General features: G+C 38.1%; 2 protein-coding genes across 5 annotated transcripts in view; one reads left to right on the top strand and one right to left on the bottom strand.

The window, feature by feature from the left end:
- Positions 1–15340, bottom strand: part of TRAPPC3L (trafficking protein particle complex subunit 3L) — a 50363-nt gene that overhangs the window by 31498 nt on the left and 3525 nt on the right. The window contains exon 3 of the mRNA XM_017855471.1: positions 13403–13502. Coding sequence (XP_017710960.1) covers positions 13403–13502 — 100 coding nt within the window. The remainder of the gene's footprint in view (positions 1–13402; positions 13503–15340) is intronic.
- The window catches only part of CALHM4 (calcium homeostasis modulator family member 4), a 32945-nt gene continuing 19160 nt past the window's right edge, over positions 1556–15340 (top strand). For 3 of the 4 annotated variants that reach the window (XR_001882117.1, XM_017855468.1, XM_017855467.1), the window contains exon 1: positions 1556–1730. The gene's annotated coding sequence lies outside the window, so the exon portion shown is untranslated. The remainder of the gene's footprint in view (positions 1731–15340) is intronic. The other variant, XM_017855469.1, reaches the window with a different exon arrangement.

Genomic DNA, 15340 nt, shown 5'->3' with positions numbered 1-15340 from the left:
TAGTTGCCTTTTCGCAAATTACTATTCTTTGTCCAATTCAGTAGGTAAGTGTTCAACTCCTTGGGCCTCCGTTTCTTTATTAAAGATTCCCATGCTATGTATTAAGTAAATGTGTATGCTTTTTTTTCTGTTGATCTGTCTCCTGTCAATTTAATTCTCAGGATAACTTTTAAAAAAAAATCCTAAGAGGATAGAGGTGAAGTTTTACCTTCCCTACAGTTTCATGAGTCAGTTTCACCTGAGTTTCATCCAAATAACTTAAACAGCAGAAATAAAACCAATAATCTTCAATGCAAAGGCAGGGCAGCCTAGATATTCATGTGCTGGGATACTCGGAAGATTCAAAACTTCTCCCCTAGAAGGGAGAGCATTTGAACAAATGCCTAATGCATGCAGGGCTTAAAACCTAGATGGCAGGTTGATAGGTGCAACAAACCACCATGACACATGTATACCTATGTAAAAACCTGCACGTTGTGCACATGTATCCCAGAACATAAAGTTAAAAAAACTTCTCCCTTGGAGCATTTTTAGTAATAGAGCAAAAATGACATCTACATGCAGCCAGATTTCTTGTAAGTCCTGATTATGAACAAAAATGGAAGATGGACATTCATAAGGAAAGTGAGAGGCAGTGCTAAGTTATTTAGTGACTTGTAGAATTAGTAAGAATCAAGCCCTAAGAGATTCTTCTCTGTGACTAAAGAAAAAATAATATTATGCAAATGCAGTCATAACAAAAGTTTAAGGGTAATTCCCTTGCAGGTGCTTTGCCTTCATGTTGGAACTCTGCCATAACGGTGGATGTGGCCTTCTGGGTTTGATCCAATCAGTCTCAAAATCCGCAGAGCTTGTGGCTGTACACATATGCTTTTCCACAAAAGAAAATTTCCTACATTTTTCCTCTTTCACCCCTCCCAGAGGTACAAAACAGAATAGAACAAATGTGTGAGTGATTATATAAGGCAGTTCTTGCCTACTCAGTGGGGAGAAACAAGCCTAAGTGGTTATGCTTGTTTAAACAAGTATCGTATTTTTAATAATCTCTCTGCCATATTTCTGGCCCAAATTGTAAGATGTCTTACAATAATTTATAAATTGCTTTGCTTTTGCTGTGAATATTCATCATTTTTTAAATATTGAGAATTTTATTACCACAAAGAATTTGTCTTTCCTTTTAATTGATTTCCGCTCCCTTCTCTATTCAAAACTGCTACTAAATAGGAAAATGGTCTGACATTCAGTTCACTGTGATGCCAGCCTTCTCTGGAATGTTGTGTTGTGTTGGGCTGTGACTTCCATGGAATTCAATTCCTGTTTACCAAGGGCTCCCACTTACTTTATTTTAATATAGTATGTTGAAAAGAGTGGAAAAAAGAAAAGCAATTCAATAGGCTCTTACAACTAGGTTTTGAGTTAGCCTTTGAAAAACAGTAAGAGCAAAGAAAGATTTTATATTTAGGCTTATCTGATGAGCTTCCTTTGTTGTTGGTGTTGAGGGATTAAAGGGATGAGTAATCTTAGCAAAATGTTGAGAATGAGGCATATACAGTGCTTTAACCTTTGGGTCCTCCCTTGCCTGCACTGTGCTAGAACTGCTCTCTCTGACCAGGTCTCCTGTTTCTACCTGGTTGGTTGTGAACCTGCATTCTCCACATTTGTCCCGACTCTTCAGGTTAATCACTGAGCCTCTCACTTGGCTTTGCTGTACCCCTTCAGCTCTGTGCATTGTAAGGAATGCCCGGGTTGCAAATCTTACTAGACCCTGGGGATTCTGTTCCGTTCCAATACCTGGGTTTCCTACTTCAATCTTCTGGCTGGGGTGGGAGGCATGTACAATAACAGCTAATTTCTCAAGTATCTATTTACATGTTATTCTAAGATAAGACAGTGGCGAGATATCAGAAAATTTTAGCATCTTTGTAATGAACAGAGTCACAACTGTTGGCTATCTGATGGAAGTTAATATGGGGTAATCTCCATACACCCTCCTGCTTCCCAGCATTCCCTTAGGGATTTCCTGTCAGGTTGCTTTTGGTAGCCAGAGCACTGTGTTGCTCGAGGTAAAGTAGATTGGAGCTGAGTGGAAGTTGTCCACCACTCGTATCTGCCTTCATTATCTATGTGGAGAGCACAGAACCCCCTCTCCATGTCTCGCGAGGCTGAAGTTACATGTCATCTGGTGAGGTTAACAGGTAGGCAGTTGCCGTGATGTGCCTTCAGCCCTCATGAGGTGAATGCAGCATGAATGAGTCACTTTTTGAGAGGACCATGAGCAAAAAGCAGTCTCCACAATATCAGTGAGAGATTTTAACCAAGTGAAGGGCAGAGATTGCATGAAAGTAAACAGGTCCTAAGTCTTTTATTTTATGGCCCCCAGGCTGCATTTCTGAGCCTATACCTTAAAGTAAGTTGTTGTGTGTAAGAGGAGTGTTGAGGAATGGAAAGCAACTCTAAAACTGAGGTTTAAATATTCATCCTAGTAAAAGAAAGAACATTCAGAGGACAGGAAAAAAATGCCTCCCCATTTTGTGCACAGCATTATGATGGCAGCAAAATTCAAGTGTTGTGCATTGTACTGGGTGTGTTACATTTAGACTTAGACCCAGAATTGTGAAATATGGTAACTTTTAGAGAAGTATTTGTTTTTAAGATACTTGTTATTTAGAAAATTAAGGAAGCCAAATATAATCAGAAAAAAAAGAAAGCAAAGTAAGTAAAATACAGAAGCATAAAGGACTCCGCCCCTCCCACCCCTTTTTTAAGAGAAAGGTAAAACAGCCTAAGATATGTTGCTGTCTCTGACTTGAATGCCCTGGTTTAAGTTCATTTTATCTGGGCACTTTTCCTATTCACATTAAAATCAGATTATCTCTCGTAACGTTCTTTGAAAAAAGAAAATACACAGAATGTCAAGAGAAATGACTGAAAAAGACTTAGAAAAAAGAGTAACAAAAGAAAAAGCCCCACAGGATTAGATGACCAGAGCAAACTTTTGTAATTCATTCCTTTATAAGAAGTTCAAAGGGAAACCTAATACTATCTATTGTAGCACAACATCATTTTTCTTAGGAGAATTTGGTTATCTCCCTTCTACCAAAGCGTTCTTCTGAGCTCACTGTCCTGAGTAACGTTAGCCCCACTCTTGCTAATGGTCTAAAATATTTACTTTGCATTAACAATGTGGTTTCACTTGACTGCTTCCAAATGCAGAGGCATTTTATTCTGAAGTGTTTGCTTTCTTTGTTATTATCTGCAAATGTATAACAAAGACAGTTATTTCTACTTCAATACCTTATAGTTAGCATACTAAATGGAGTCTGCAACACTAGTTATTTGCCCCAAATTCTAGCTCTGAAACAAAGAAAAACAAATACCAGCATCAGTAAGATAAATACTGTGAGCAGAAGATTCATAGATAAAGTGAGACTCATATATATATATATATATATATACACACACACACACATATATATCTGTTATTAATTTCCTGGACAAGAAGAACAAGATATTTATCAATTACTTTGTCCTGTTTTGGAAAATCTTGGAATGTTTTTCATACCCAGATTCCCTTCCTGAGGGGCTCCCTGTGATTGCCAGGTTCTAATTATCCTGCCATTCTGGCCACAGTTAATGGATTAGGGTGGGCATTTTGAGCCTGGACAGTCAGTTCACAGTTTGGCTAAGGCCCTGGAAGTGAGCTAGCATGAAACTCTACCTAACACAGGGCTAGTGATTGGCTGGACAGGTTAAAGACTCTCTTTTGGGGACTTGAAATATGAAACACATAGAGAAAGTCACAGTTTGGGTGATTGCGCAGAATGCAAATGACACCCAGAGAAGAAAAGAGTAAGCAGAAGCCATGAGGCAACAAAACTGTGAAACACCAGAAGCAATGAGGTGGAGAGAAGGAAAAGAAAAATGGAAAGATATTATTAGGTAATTATAAGAGCAGAACAAGCAGAGAAGGTTTGAGTCACGAAAATGGCACAGGACTGAAGTAGAGAACCACAAAGGCTTGCTGCTGAGGGTTCAAGATAGACTAAAACTGGAAGGATTTTCCAATTTTTGTTCTTTCATGGGGTCTGATTATTGTGTCCCAGAATATCTCTACAATAAACCCTAAAGATTTGACATAAACCAAATGCTGGTAACCTAAAGGAGTCTACCTAAAACAATTTGGCTCCATGATGAATTTTAGGATAATTTTCAAGCATTTTCCATAATAATATGAAGTGCACTATGTAATGATTTGATTACCTACTTAATATCTGCATTTGAAATCACAATTGACCTCAGAGTAGCAGAGTGAATAGCTCTCTTCTGAAACATACTACACTCATATAATAAATAATAATGGAAAAACAATAATAAATATATAATTTAATACAATTACAATTTATATTTGATTTATATTTAATTTTAAAATACAATATTATAAACAATATTAGAAAAAACAAATGTTTCAATAAAATTATCAAGTTGAGTTCACTATCATTATTTAATAAGAATCAGTTACTTTCCTGTTCAGGATCCTATCGCAGTTTAAATCTTGTTGTCGTGGATTTGTTATTGTGAACAACCAGGTACTTTTAGAGTGCTAATTTTGAGTGTAACGAATATCGCTTGAAATAAGAGGGCAGCTTCTGCATGTGGTGTTAGTATCGAGCAGACAGAGTAGGAGTCTTTCATTTAGAGACAAATGTGGACCACTGCCCTCTTCTGGACAGACTAGGAGGAGCAACAGAGTGTAGATGAGTGAAAAGTTCTTCAAATATTTTCTAAGTTCACTTCAACAATATTTAATAAATGTCAACAGGTGTGGATTTACCTGGTGAACCAAATCCCTAGAATGCTATGAATGATCCCTCCTTTGGAAAAACTTACAGATCTGATGGGGAAATGAAATTGTAAATGAAAGATAACTTCACTGGTTAATACAATAATCAAATTTAAAATTTTACTAGTATTATCATAACTTTGGGAAACTGTATTACTTCCATTTTTGTGAAACATCTTTGCTTTCTTTAGATGGAGACTGGAACTATGTACAAAATAAGCTGGTCAACAGCAAATCGTTGGAAGATCAACAGGCACAAAACACGATAAAATTGAATTTCACAAACTGATTAAAACATTAAACTAAAATGCAGACTTACATTGCTCTGCTTTCATGATAAAGATGGTTTAAGTAAGGTTAATCATGGGTTCCCTTACCTGTGCAAGGTTGCTCTGTCATTTTTGCTTACTTAACACTACAACTCTTGCCTCACGTAATGCAAACTAATTATCTACCTTTGGCACAGAAAGATCTAATGAACATTCCAGAAAGTGAACCTGGTTAATTTAAAGCCTATGAGACCCACTGGCAGGCTTTAAGTCTAAGCCCCCAGCTACATCTTTCACTGGGTGGTAGCTCAAGGGCCAGTCTGCCATTTATCCTTGCATATCACCACCTTGGGCTTCCAGGGAAGAAAGTACAAATTATTGGCAGGTGATATTCCGGAGTTCTTGACCACAGTGTCATTTAACAGCACTTCCAACAGTAATCAAATAGAGACAGTAGATTTATAGTCATTGGAGGGATTGAGAAAGGGAACATAGATATGGTTGTAGAAGTTGAAGAAATTTATAGGAAAAAAGAGGTAGTGGTTGTATTGAACAAATTTCACAGTATTTAACAAAAAGTCTTTATTTCAGAAGAAAAGTTTGCACACTGAAAATTGTGCTCTTCAACCTATTTTGTGTCTTCAGTGGCAGAAAGTTGACACCACTCTAGCAATAAAAGCAGGTGGCTTCCTTTGCCATCTCTTCCTTCCACCAGACAGCTAGAGTTGCACTGAACGGCCAAATTCATTCCAGTGTGGGAGAGCAGGTGGAATAGGGTCAAACATGAGGTCACCAAAATTTAAGATGGCCATAGAAATGTAAGTAACAATCAGGATGGCTCATGCCTTCTGTGCTGGTTGTCAGATTATTGCTTCTCAGCTTAAAACCTACTGTTGTTCACTGCCCTGCTTGTAATGCTAGCGCTCCATCATGCAGACATTTCTGCTTGGCCAGAAGAAGGTGTTGCAGGGACACTGCAGGAAGAAGGGGCTTTTCTTCTGTCTCTAGCGTGCCTTTTATTGGCTTGCTCCTGCTTAAGAAGTGGGACTCTGTCTAAAAATGATTCCTCCTTTGGGTGCTCATTCTCACCCCTAAATTCTATAGTGTGGTTTTTTTCCCGCTTTCTCAGTAACTAATCCCCTATAAATAGCTCATAATGTTTTCTACTCAACCTTTCATTTTGAAACAATTGTGTGCTTCCCGTCTCCTGACTGAACCCTCTCTGGCTCACCTTCCAAGCTGTGGGACTCCCCTCTGAAAATGTCTAATAAAATCAGATTTGGATATCCTTGTTGAAGTGTCAAATCAGTGCTTCTGAGCACAAATCTGTATTGGAGATTGGAAATCATAGCCCTCGTGCTGTCTCCATTCTAAAGTGGCTCAGGAGTTTTGGCTTGAAATGTTTTCATTCGTCCCATAGATTCAGTCACAGCAGTCTTGTGCATTCAGATCAGAAGCAGAAAAAAACAGTATGACTAGCACGATTTGCTGAAATTTTCTGCATACACTCAACTCTAATCTCAAATGGACCATTTTATTGAAATAAAATGATTCATCCACTGGGAAAAAAATTCCCTCTGCTATTTTGTTTTCTCTCTGGATTATGTGCTTAAATCTTTTGCCCTAGAGTTTACGCTTACAAAATTCACCACTTAGATTTACTTCCATGTTTTAGGCACCCTCATTCATATTGCTTCCTATGACCATTTCCTTGATTTTTTTTATTACTTATCCCCCAAAATCATTGCTTACATTATTTAATTAAGGTAAAATTTCAATTTATACTATAAAAGGAAAAGATCTCTTCTTTTGCTTTCCAGAATTTCCAACAAGCACAGTATATTAGATGCTGATTTTTTTAACCTAAAAATCAGGGTTTCAAGTTTTTTAAGTCTTTTATGCTGTGTTTAAAATCCCCTCTTTACAGTGAAAACAAAGCAATGTGACATTTACACTGAAAAGTGATAAATTCCCCCATGTCCCTCAGAGTAATCATCATATTGACATGGACCTGAGAGCAAAAAGCTTCCCCAACTTTGACAAACATAATTTGTGCAAAGCCAAGCAGTTATAAACACTGTCAGTAACTGGAAGGTATAGATGCTTTGCAGGAGGCTTTGGAAGCTACATTCACCACACTCAGCTATTTATGATTATAATTCAATGTGCAGATGGTAGCTAGTGAAAGTAATACCCGAAATTAAGGAGAATGACAGCTGAAAGAAGTCTCTTCTGACAAATATGGAAACCGAATTTTGGACAGCCTAAGCAACTTGCTCAGAGTCACACAGTGGGAATGTAAATCAGCAGGATGTGGACTCTTCCTTTTTAATCTCCACTACATTGGACATGGTTAGGCCAGTGCTCATCTACTGATGAGGATCGCAGCTCCTAGTGTCCAAATTACTTTCAAAAGGCAACATGATTATAGTTAGTGTCAAACCTAGCCTTTGTAATCATCTTGATTTAAATGATCAAGTTTTTTTTTTATTATTATACTTTAAGTTCTAGGGTACATGTGCATAACGTGCAGGTTTGTTACATATGTATACTTGTGCCATGTTGGTGTGCTGCACCCATCAACTCGTCAGTACCCATCAATTCGTCATTTATATCAGGTATAACTCCCAATGCAATCCCTCCCCCCTCCGCCCTCCTCATGATAGGCCCCAGTGTGTGATGTTCCCCTTCCCGAGTCCAAGTGATGTCGTTGTTCAGTTCCCACCTATGAGTGAGAACATGCGGTGTTTGGTTTTCTGTTCTTGTGATAGTTTGCTAAGAATGATGGTTTCCAGCTGCATCCATGTCCCTACAAAGAACGCAAACTCATCCTTTTTTATGGCTGCATAGTATTCCATGGTGTATATGTGCCACATTTTCTTAATCCAGTCAAGTTTATCTCTAATTAGCTTCTTCTAATAACAAAACTATTTTATCATAAATGTGTTTGGAAACCCTAAAATGTATTTTGTATAACTAAGGAGGTTTTTGGTTCTTTGACCAGAGATAGGTGCAATTGCACTTTCTGCTTTCCCTTATAATAAACAGAAAAACATACAGGTGTGTAAGTAAGTTAAATTATCTAATATTTCATTACTACAACTAAAATCAGCTATGGTAATTCCACTGCATATTACACATTTTCATTTAGACCAACTACAAAATTTTTCTCAGAACAATTATCATAGTAGAAAAAAATCTTTAAAGATACATTTTAAACAATTAGTTCGTGGAGAAAACACTAGAATAAGGTCAGAAGAATTAAATTCTAAGCTGGGTTTTCTTACCGTGTCCGTGGTAATAGCACATAAGTCTCAATCATACTATCAGTAAAATGGGGCTAATGACAGATGATAGATGTTCTTTTTATTTCACAACGTTCTTATAAGGGAAATACAGGCAATAGGTAGGAGCTACTTTGAAATTTTATAAAGAAAATATCAATGCGTTTTTCAATATCGTGTTATAATGCTGCTGACTTATTAATTTTCAAAATAAATTAGTCTTATTTAATATTTGTAGTTATACTTTGAAGTAACCACCACAAAAAGTTGTTGTATACGATAAAATTCTGTTTTAAAATGGATGCATTTTAATGTTGTAGGAACTAGACTTTATATTTAGCTTGGCATCTTCTTTTATATAAAATGCAAGGCCAACTAAAGATTTTTGCCTTCAATGATTTGGTCCTTGTCATGGGATTTCTTTTCAGACCACTAGATGGCGCAACTAAAGGTCTACTACATGTTAAAAGGCATCGTCAGAGGCCTAATGACAGACCGACCTCCTCTTTGAAGAAAAAAACGAGTGAGGAAAACAAGAGAGAGGAATGTTATGAACACCTGAAGTTACACAGTCCTTCCCTCGCAAAGGCAGAGGCGTGCAGAGTGCAGGGTAAGTTCAGGAAACCTGTTCCTACATGCAGTCTTTTTACTAACTCAGAGGCAGGGATCACTTCTCCTGTCTGGGCATAGGTTTCTTCATCTAGTCAATTCTCTTTAAATGCATTCCTTCTCTCTCTTTCCTTCCCTGGAGACAGGACAGAGATCATGAGTTCTATGGCTGCCATGGTCTCTAGCCGCTCAGTACTTGAGAAGGATGATAATGGTGTTCGGTAGAAGTGTGTGGTCTGAGAGGGCAGCCAAACAAATTTTACAGCCATCAGGTTCTATTCCTGACTCTGCCATGTTCTGGGAGCAGCATATGACTACAGTAAACTTCTTCTGAACTTGGCCTAGTTCTCCGTAAAACTGACTGTATCATTTGACATCTGCCTTCTCTGAGGAGAGTTTACAAGGATTAATGAGATAATGCTGCCAACAGGCCCGACGTTTGAATGAAAGCTGCTAATTATTAACAAAGCCTCAGTGGGCAGGTCCATAACTAAAGTCTGACCTTTTATCTTTGTCAAAATGCTCCTTAAATGGGTGACATTATTGCTACAAGTAAAGGAACATTTTGCTGGAGAGGTAAAAATGATTAAGAGGAAGGACATCAGGCCTTTGAAGGAAGGTGCAAAGAGCAGGGACAACTGTCCTACACTAGAGAAGGGTGAAGGTGATGAATATTCTCCTCGTTGACAAGAAAGAATCTTGCATAGCAGTGGAAGTGGATCTTTTTCATGTTCACTGAGGACAGAAGACACAGGAAGGAATTCATCAGAATGGTTGATAAAGACATGAAAAGCTTAGAGAAGGGATATTTGGAAAGCAGATGTTGTGCATGTTTCTAATAGGAGAGAATCAAACAGACTTGTTTCTAACTTGGTGAAAATTGTGTACCATTAGGAGGTCAAATTTCATTAGAAGCTTCTTTACTCTTTTAAAGACAGAATATGATTTTTGAATATAATTTCTAAATGGGGAACATTGTGGATTTTTTTCATGGGTCTCTTCTTGCTGAGATACGAATTCATTTTCTTTCTTATGCTCTCCATAGAACATTTCTTACTCGATTCCTCTTCAATCTTTTCTTTTTTAATCTGGAGCATTGAAAGAACTCTTGTTCTATTTCCACGTATTGAAGACTTCATTGTCAGGTAAAGCGAGGAGTTCCTCCAGGAAGGGGCTTGAGGAGCCCTTGAATGTGTTGGGCAAGGTGAGGAGCATTCCCAGGCTACCTCTTGCAGAAGAAAAGCAACTTCCCAAGGGGCCTGAACAAAAGACTGCTTTGATTCCTTCTTCCTCCTTCTTCCCCTCTTCCCTTCATCTTTTCTTTTCTTTCAACTAATTTTTATTGAGTATCTACCCGGTAAGAAGGCCTACATTACGCCCCACATAAACATGTACTTCCTATTGGCATATTTAATTTGACTTTCAGCTCTGTAATTTTCCTGTGGCTAATAGAGAAACATCCTGATTGAGGACCACAGGTAACAAGAAAGTTTTACATGAGACTTCCTAGACACCTCTGGGAAGGATTTATATGCGATATTTGTTAGCAGCTATTTTGAACTTAATGACACTAATTTTTAAAAGTTATCGTTTTTATTTTCTACTAGAGAAGCCTTGTTCCTTTATGTTCCTCTAATTAAAGTGAATATGTGGAATTATCTCTTCTGAGTTCCTTCAGAAGCTTTGCAGTGATTTGGATGGTGCCCTCAGCGCCAAGAATAGACAGTAAGAAAGAACCAGAGAATCCTCCCATTACACTGCACTATTCTAACTGGATCAGCCAATATTCTCTGGGCCAAGGGCATTTACAGTATTGAGCATATTTCAGATGATCTCTGACCCTACATCGTGTGACAGAATGTAATTCCAGATTCTCAGCAATGAGGTTGTATATGCCTCTACTTCCAGTTGGTTACTCCTCTTTTGTCAACAGATTTTTTTTTGTTCTGTTAATCATCTTCTTAAATAAATAAGTGAATACATTAATAAATGGAAAAAGATGTGTACCATACATATACAAACATATCTAGAGGAATAAAAATTTTGGCTAGTTGTGCTAACATATCTTTAGAATGAAGTCTCCAAATTGCCTTTGAAATTATTTTCTTCAAATGTTCAAAGCCTAACAAATAACCTTAACCTTAAACACATGAGTCAGGTTTTACTGTCCACGTTCTATAAGTTTTCAGATTATTGGTCAATGTTCTACCACCTTATGAATTTGCAAGACAAAGTCTTAAATTTTCTTTCTTTCTTTTTTTTTTTTTTGAAACAGGGCCTCACTCTGTCACCCACTCTGGAGTGCAGTTGAATGATCTCGACTCACTGTAACCTTCACCTCCCAGCCTCAAGTCATCCACCCCTCAGCTTCCTGAGTTGTTAGGACTACAGCTGTGCCACCACGCCCAGCTAATTTTTGTATCTTTTTGTAGAGATGGGATTTCACCATGTTGGCCAGGCTGGTCTTGATCTCCTGAGCTCAAGTGGTTTGCCCACACTAAGCTAATGGGATGAATTTTGGCAAAGATCAAGAGGGAGTCATTCTCAAACCAATCTAATTGTCCTCATTATAGAAAGACTATGTCTTACTAATCAAAGAGCCTAGAGGGCTACCAACTAGAAATGCAACAAAAAACAACCATCTACATTTATATATTACAAGTATTTACTTTCCATTAAAACAGCTGTTATTCTTAGGCCGGGCGCGGTGGCTCAAGCCTGTAATCCCAGCACTTTGGGAGGCCGAGATGGGCGGATCACGAGGTCAGGAGATCGAGACCATCCTGGCTAACACGGTGAAACCCCGTCTCTACTAAAAAATACAAAAAACTAGCCGGGCGAGGTGGCGGGCGCCTGTAGTCCCAGCTACTCGGAGGCTGAGGCAGGAGAATGGCATAAACCCGGGAGGCGGAGCTTGCAGTGAGCTGAGAACCGGCCACTGCACTCCAGCCCGGGCGACAGAGCGAGACTCGGTTTCAAAAAAAAACAACAACAACAACAACAACAACAACAACAGCTGTTATTCTTGTAGTATTGCCCATATAATTAGTTTCATTAAAAAATGTTTTATTTTATTTTTCAAACTACTGTTTTGGGATCTTACTTATATTCTGACAATATAGAAAGGGACTTTTTTCCCCAACCTGGTTAGTGGTGTGATAAACTCACTGTGCTAACGTTGGAAGATACTCGGATAACAGTTTCGACTGCATTATTCACTAGCCATGAAATAATACAAGTAATAACATCAGTAAATGGAAAAATCTTTCATTTGGATTGTATTTTTTAATGTAGAATTTTTTCCCACATATACTATGATTTACTGTTCATCATATTATTTCTGGAACTTAATTTTCCTATCTGGAAAATGGGGACAGTAACTCCAGTTCTGCCTACTTCAGAGAGTTACTGTGACAATGAAAGACAAAGAGTATGTAAAACTGCATTTAGGCTCAGAAAGCATGATGGTATAGAATGACAGCCATTCATGCACAAATTAACAACACTACATTAATAACCATAGGCCAAGATTTTTTTTTTTTTTTTTTTTTTTGAGACGAAGTCTCGCTCTGTCGCCCAGGCTGGAGTGCAGTGGCGGGATCTCAGCTCACTGCAAGCTCCGCCTCCCGGGTTTACGCCATTCTCCTGCCTCAGCCTCCTGAGTAGCTGGGACTACAGGCGCCCGCCACCTCGCCCGGCTAGTTTTTTGTATTTTTAGTAGAGACGGGGTTTCACCATGTTAGCCAGGATGGTCTCGAACTCCTGACCTCGTGATCCACCCGTCTCGGCCTCCCAAAGTGCTGGGATTACAGGCTTGAGCCACCGCGCCCGGCCGGGCCAAGATTTTTTAAATGCTGGCTGAAGATGCATTTTCCAGTTGAATTTCTAATAACAGTGAGCTAATCCTGGATAATTCCTAGTTCTCTTCTATATATCAGGGCTGTGAAAGTTCTTAGAACAAATATATTTACAGGAAGTTCTATTTTTCTCTTGGGAAAATACTCTGGGAATGACTAAACAATATTCTCTGATACTACCAAAAACCGTCTCCCTCCATGTGCTGAAAATGATCATAAAGAAACTGGTTTGGGGCATGCATGTTGTAAGGTTGCCCTATTGCACTCCCCTTTTGTTTACCTTCGGAAAATGCTTTTCCCACTAGAAGACATACGCTCTACACACTCCTGTAGTCAGGAAAATCTATAGTTGCTTAAATGCATCTTTCAGTTCACAGTAGCTTTATCTCTGTGCTGAAATAAAATGCTTTTCAATTAGAATCTCCTTTCTCAGCACCTAACAATGAATGCAGATGGAACCTGTCCAATCTGAGCAGAAAACCACCAAACTTAAAATAATCAGAGATTTTCAAGACATATCGACAGAGCTAAAAACATAGTTACCTGGGCAATTATGTCTGTAATTTCTGAATAACTATGGCATCTTCCCACACAGGATCGAGCCAGAAAGTCTTCTACAAGCCGTGTTCCAATGCCGTAACCCCTGTGGATGAAGGAAAGAGTGTAGTCTGAAAATTCTAAGAAATTAGTGAAGTCTATCAGTTTTTAAGAAGGGATTTGTGTGTTTAGCACTTGTGCAAGAGAATCACAAATCAAACCAAATATGATGAGTCAAATGGCTTTTGGCCATGGGCTTCTTATTCGTCCCACAGACCACAGAAGCAGAGAGTAACACACCGAGGAAATATTAACTGTTCTCCTACAAGCAGAATAGTCTGCCTAGAATCAAGACTGGCCCAAACTTGACAATGTAAATTAAAATTAAGGAAGGCTGGTGTCTGTAGCCTAGTGTTTCTCAGTGGCAACTAATTTTCTCATCATTAGCTATGATGGAAATCAAATGAGAGTCTAGCTAAAGTGTCTGCTACATGTGTGATACCCGGATGCTCGCTCTTCTCTTAGCATTGTTATCAGGGTAGAAGGGCAGGCATTTCCAGGATGAGCTCTGGAAGGAGGGGAAGAAAGGAGCAGAAAAAATTTTTATTGTCAGTGACAGTTTCGGCAACTTCAGACTCTGAAGTTTACTAAGAAAAAAAATCTCGTTTTTCATTCCAGGGAAACAAACTATGGGACTTGGGGGAAGGTATTGTATTATCCCCACCCCAAGAAAATAGCTCTAGTAGTGCCTGAAGTACAATTTTGAGAACCTGCGATTGAGATGTTATTATACACACACTGAATATGTAACTAAGGTGGCTGAGCACACACTTTCAATAAGATAAACTGAGAAACGACTAAAATTCCCAAAAGGATACAAAGAAAGGTCAAAGTCTCTGTCTTATAAGAACTTGCAATCTAGCTGAGCAAATGTGACCTTCAAGGTGGAAATCAAATGGAATGCTATTTTTGCCAAACCTCTATCACAAAATTGGTCTTTTAATTTTACAGCCACATGTACATAGACAAGTGAAACGATTTCCAGTGGAGCCACAAAACACCCAATGAGACACCACAGTGTTCAGAGGCAATGATTACTCCAGAGGCTCTAAAAAGAGATGAAATATTTGGTGACTAGGTGGTTGGAGGGAGACAGATTTGATGTGAGAGTGCTTATGAATTCAATGAATCTTGTGAGATATCCTATTTATATTTCTGATTGGATAGAAATATTCAGTTTAGCTTCCTTGACTTTAGAGAAAAATGGTTTATAATTTCAGCCAAGAAGCTCACACTGCAAAGACTTTTAACAATCAACATGTCTACTTTATAGAAATAGTTGTATCCGGATTAAAAAATATTTCCAGTGTTTTCTAATTATCACTTTGCATATCCACAGCTCAGCAACTGGGAACAGTGGTCAGAAGCCAAAACGTTATGAGCTGTACTATATCTACACATATTGCTTTGGTCAAAGGGTATGTTTCTGCAAAGTAGATATTTTATAAATTAAAAATGTAAGAGGCTCTCAGCAGAAGCTATAAATCTAAATGTGAATTTTTTTCTTAAGGAAAGATCTTTCTGCAGCTTCTCAAAAATTTATTATTTAATATTTCATTCATGTTTGTTAAATGCATACTCAATTAGCTAACCAAAGGTATTTTTTTAGTCAAATAAGTGAGCTTTTTTATTATTCACAGCTTTTTCACAAAACAATGCAAGTTTAACATAAGTCAAATAAAATGAAGTAATTTCTGGAAATGCTATGTCAGATGTTTAAGTGTGACCTTAGTGTAAAATAACTTTAACATTCCTCACAGCTATAGACAGTTCAGCTAACGAAGTGACCGAGAAATCTATAGGTGGACAGTTGGGCAGTTCTCTTCTTTGTGAATGCCCTTGACTAATTAAGTAGAAATGCCAAAAAAAAAAAAAAAAAAAAAA

The sequence above is a fragment of the Rhinopithecus bieti genome, unplaced genomic scaffold, assembly GCF_001698545.2.
Source record: "Rhinopithecus bieti isolate Rb0 unplaced genomic scaffold, ASM169854v2 scaffold_41207, whole genome shotgun sequence".
Taxonomy (NCBI): Eukaryota; Metazoa; Chordata; class Mammalia; order Primates; family Cercopithecidae; genus Rhinopithecus; species Rhinopithecus bieti.
The sequence above is the reverse complement of the archived record's forward strand: the minus strand, read 5'-3'. Positions and strand labels throughout refer to the sequence as shown.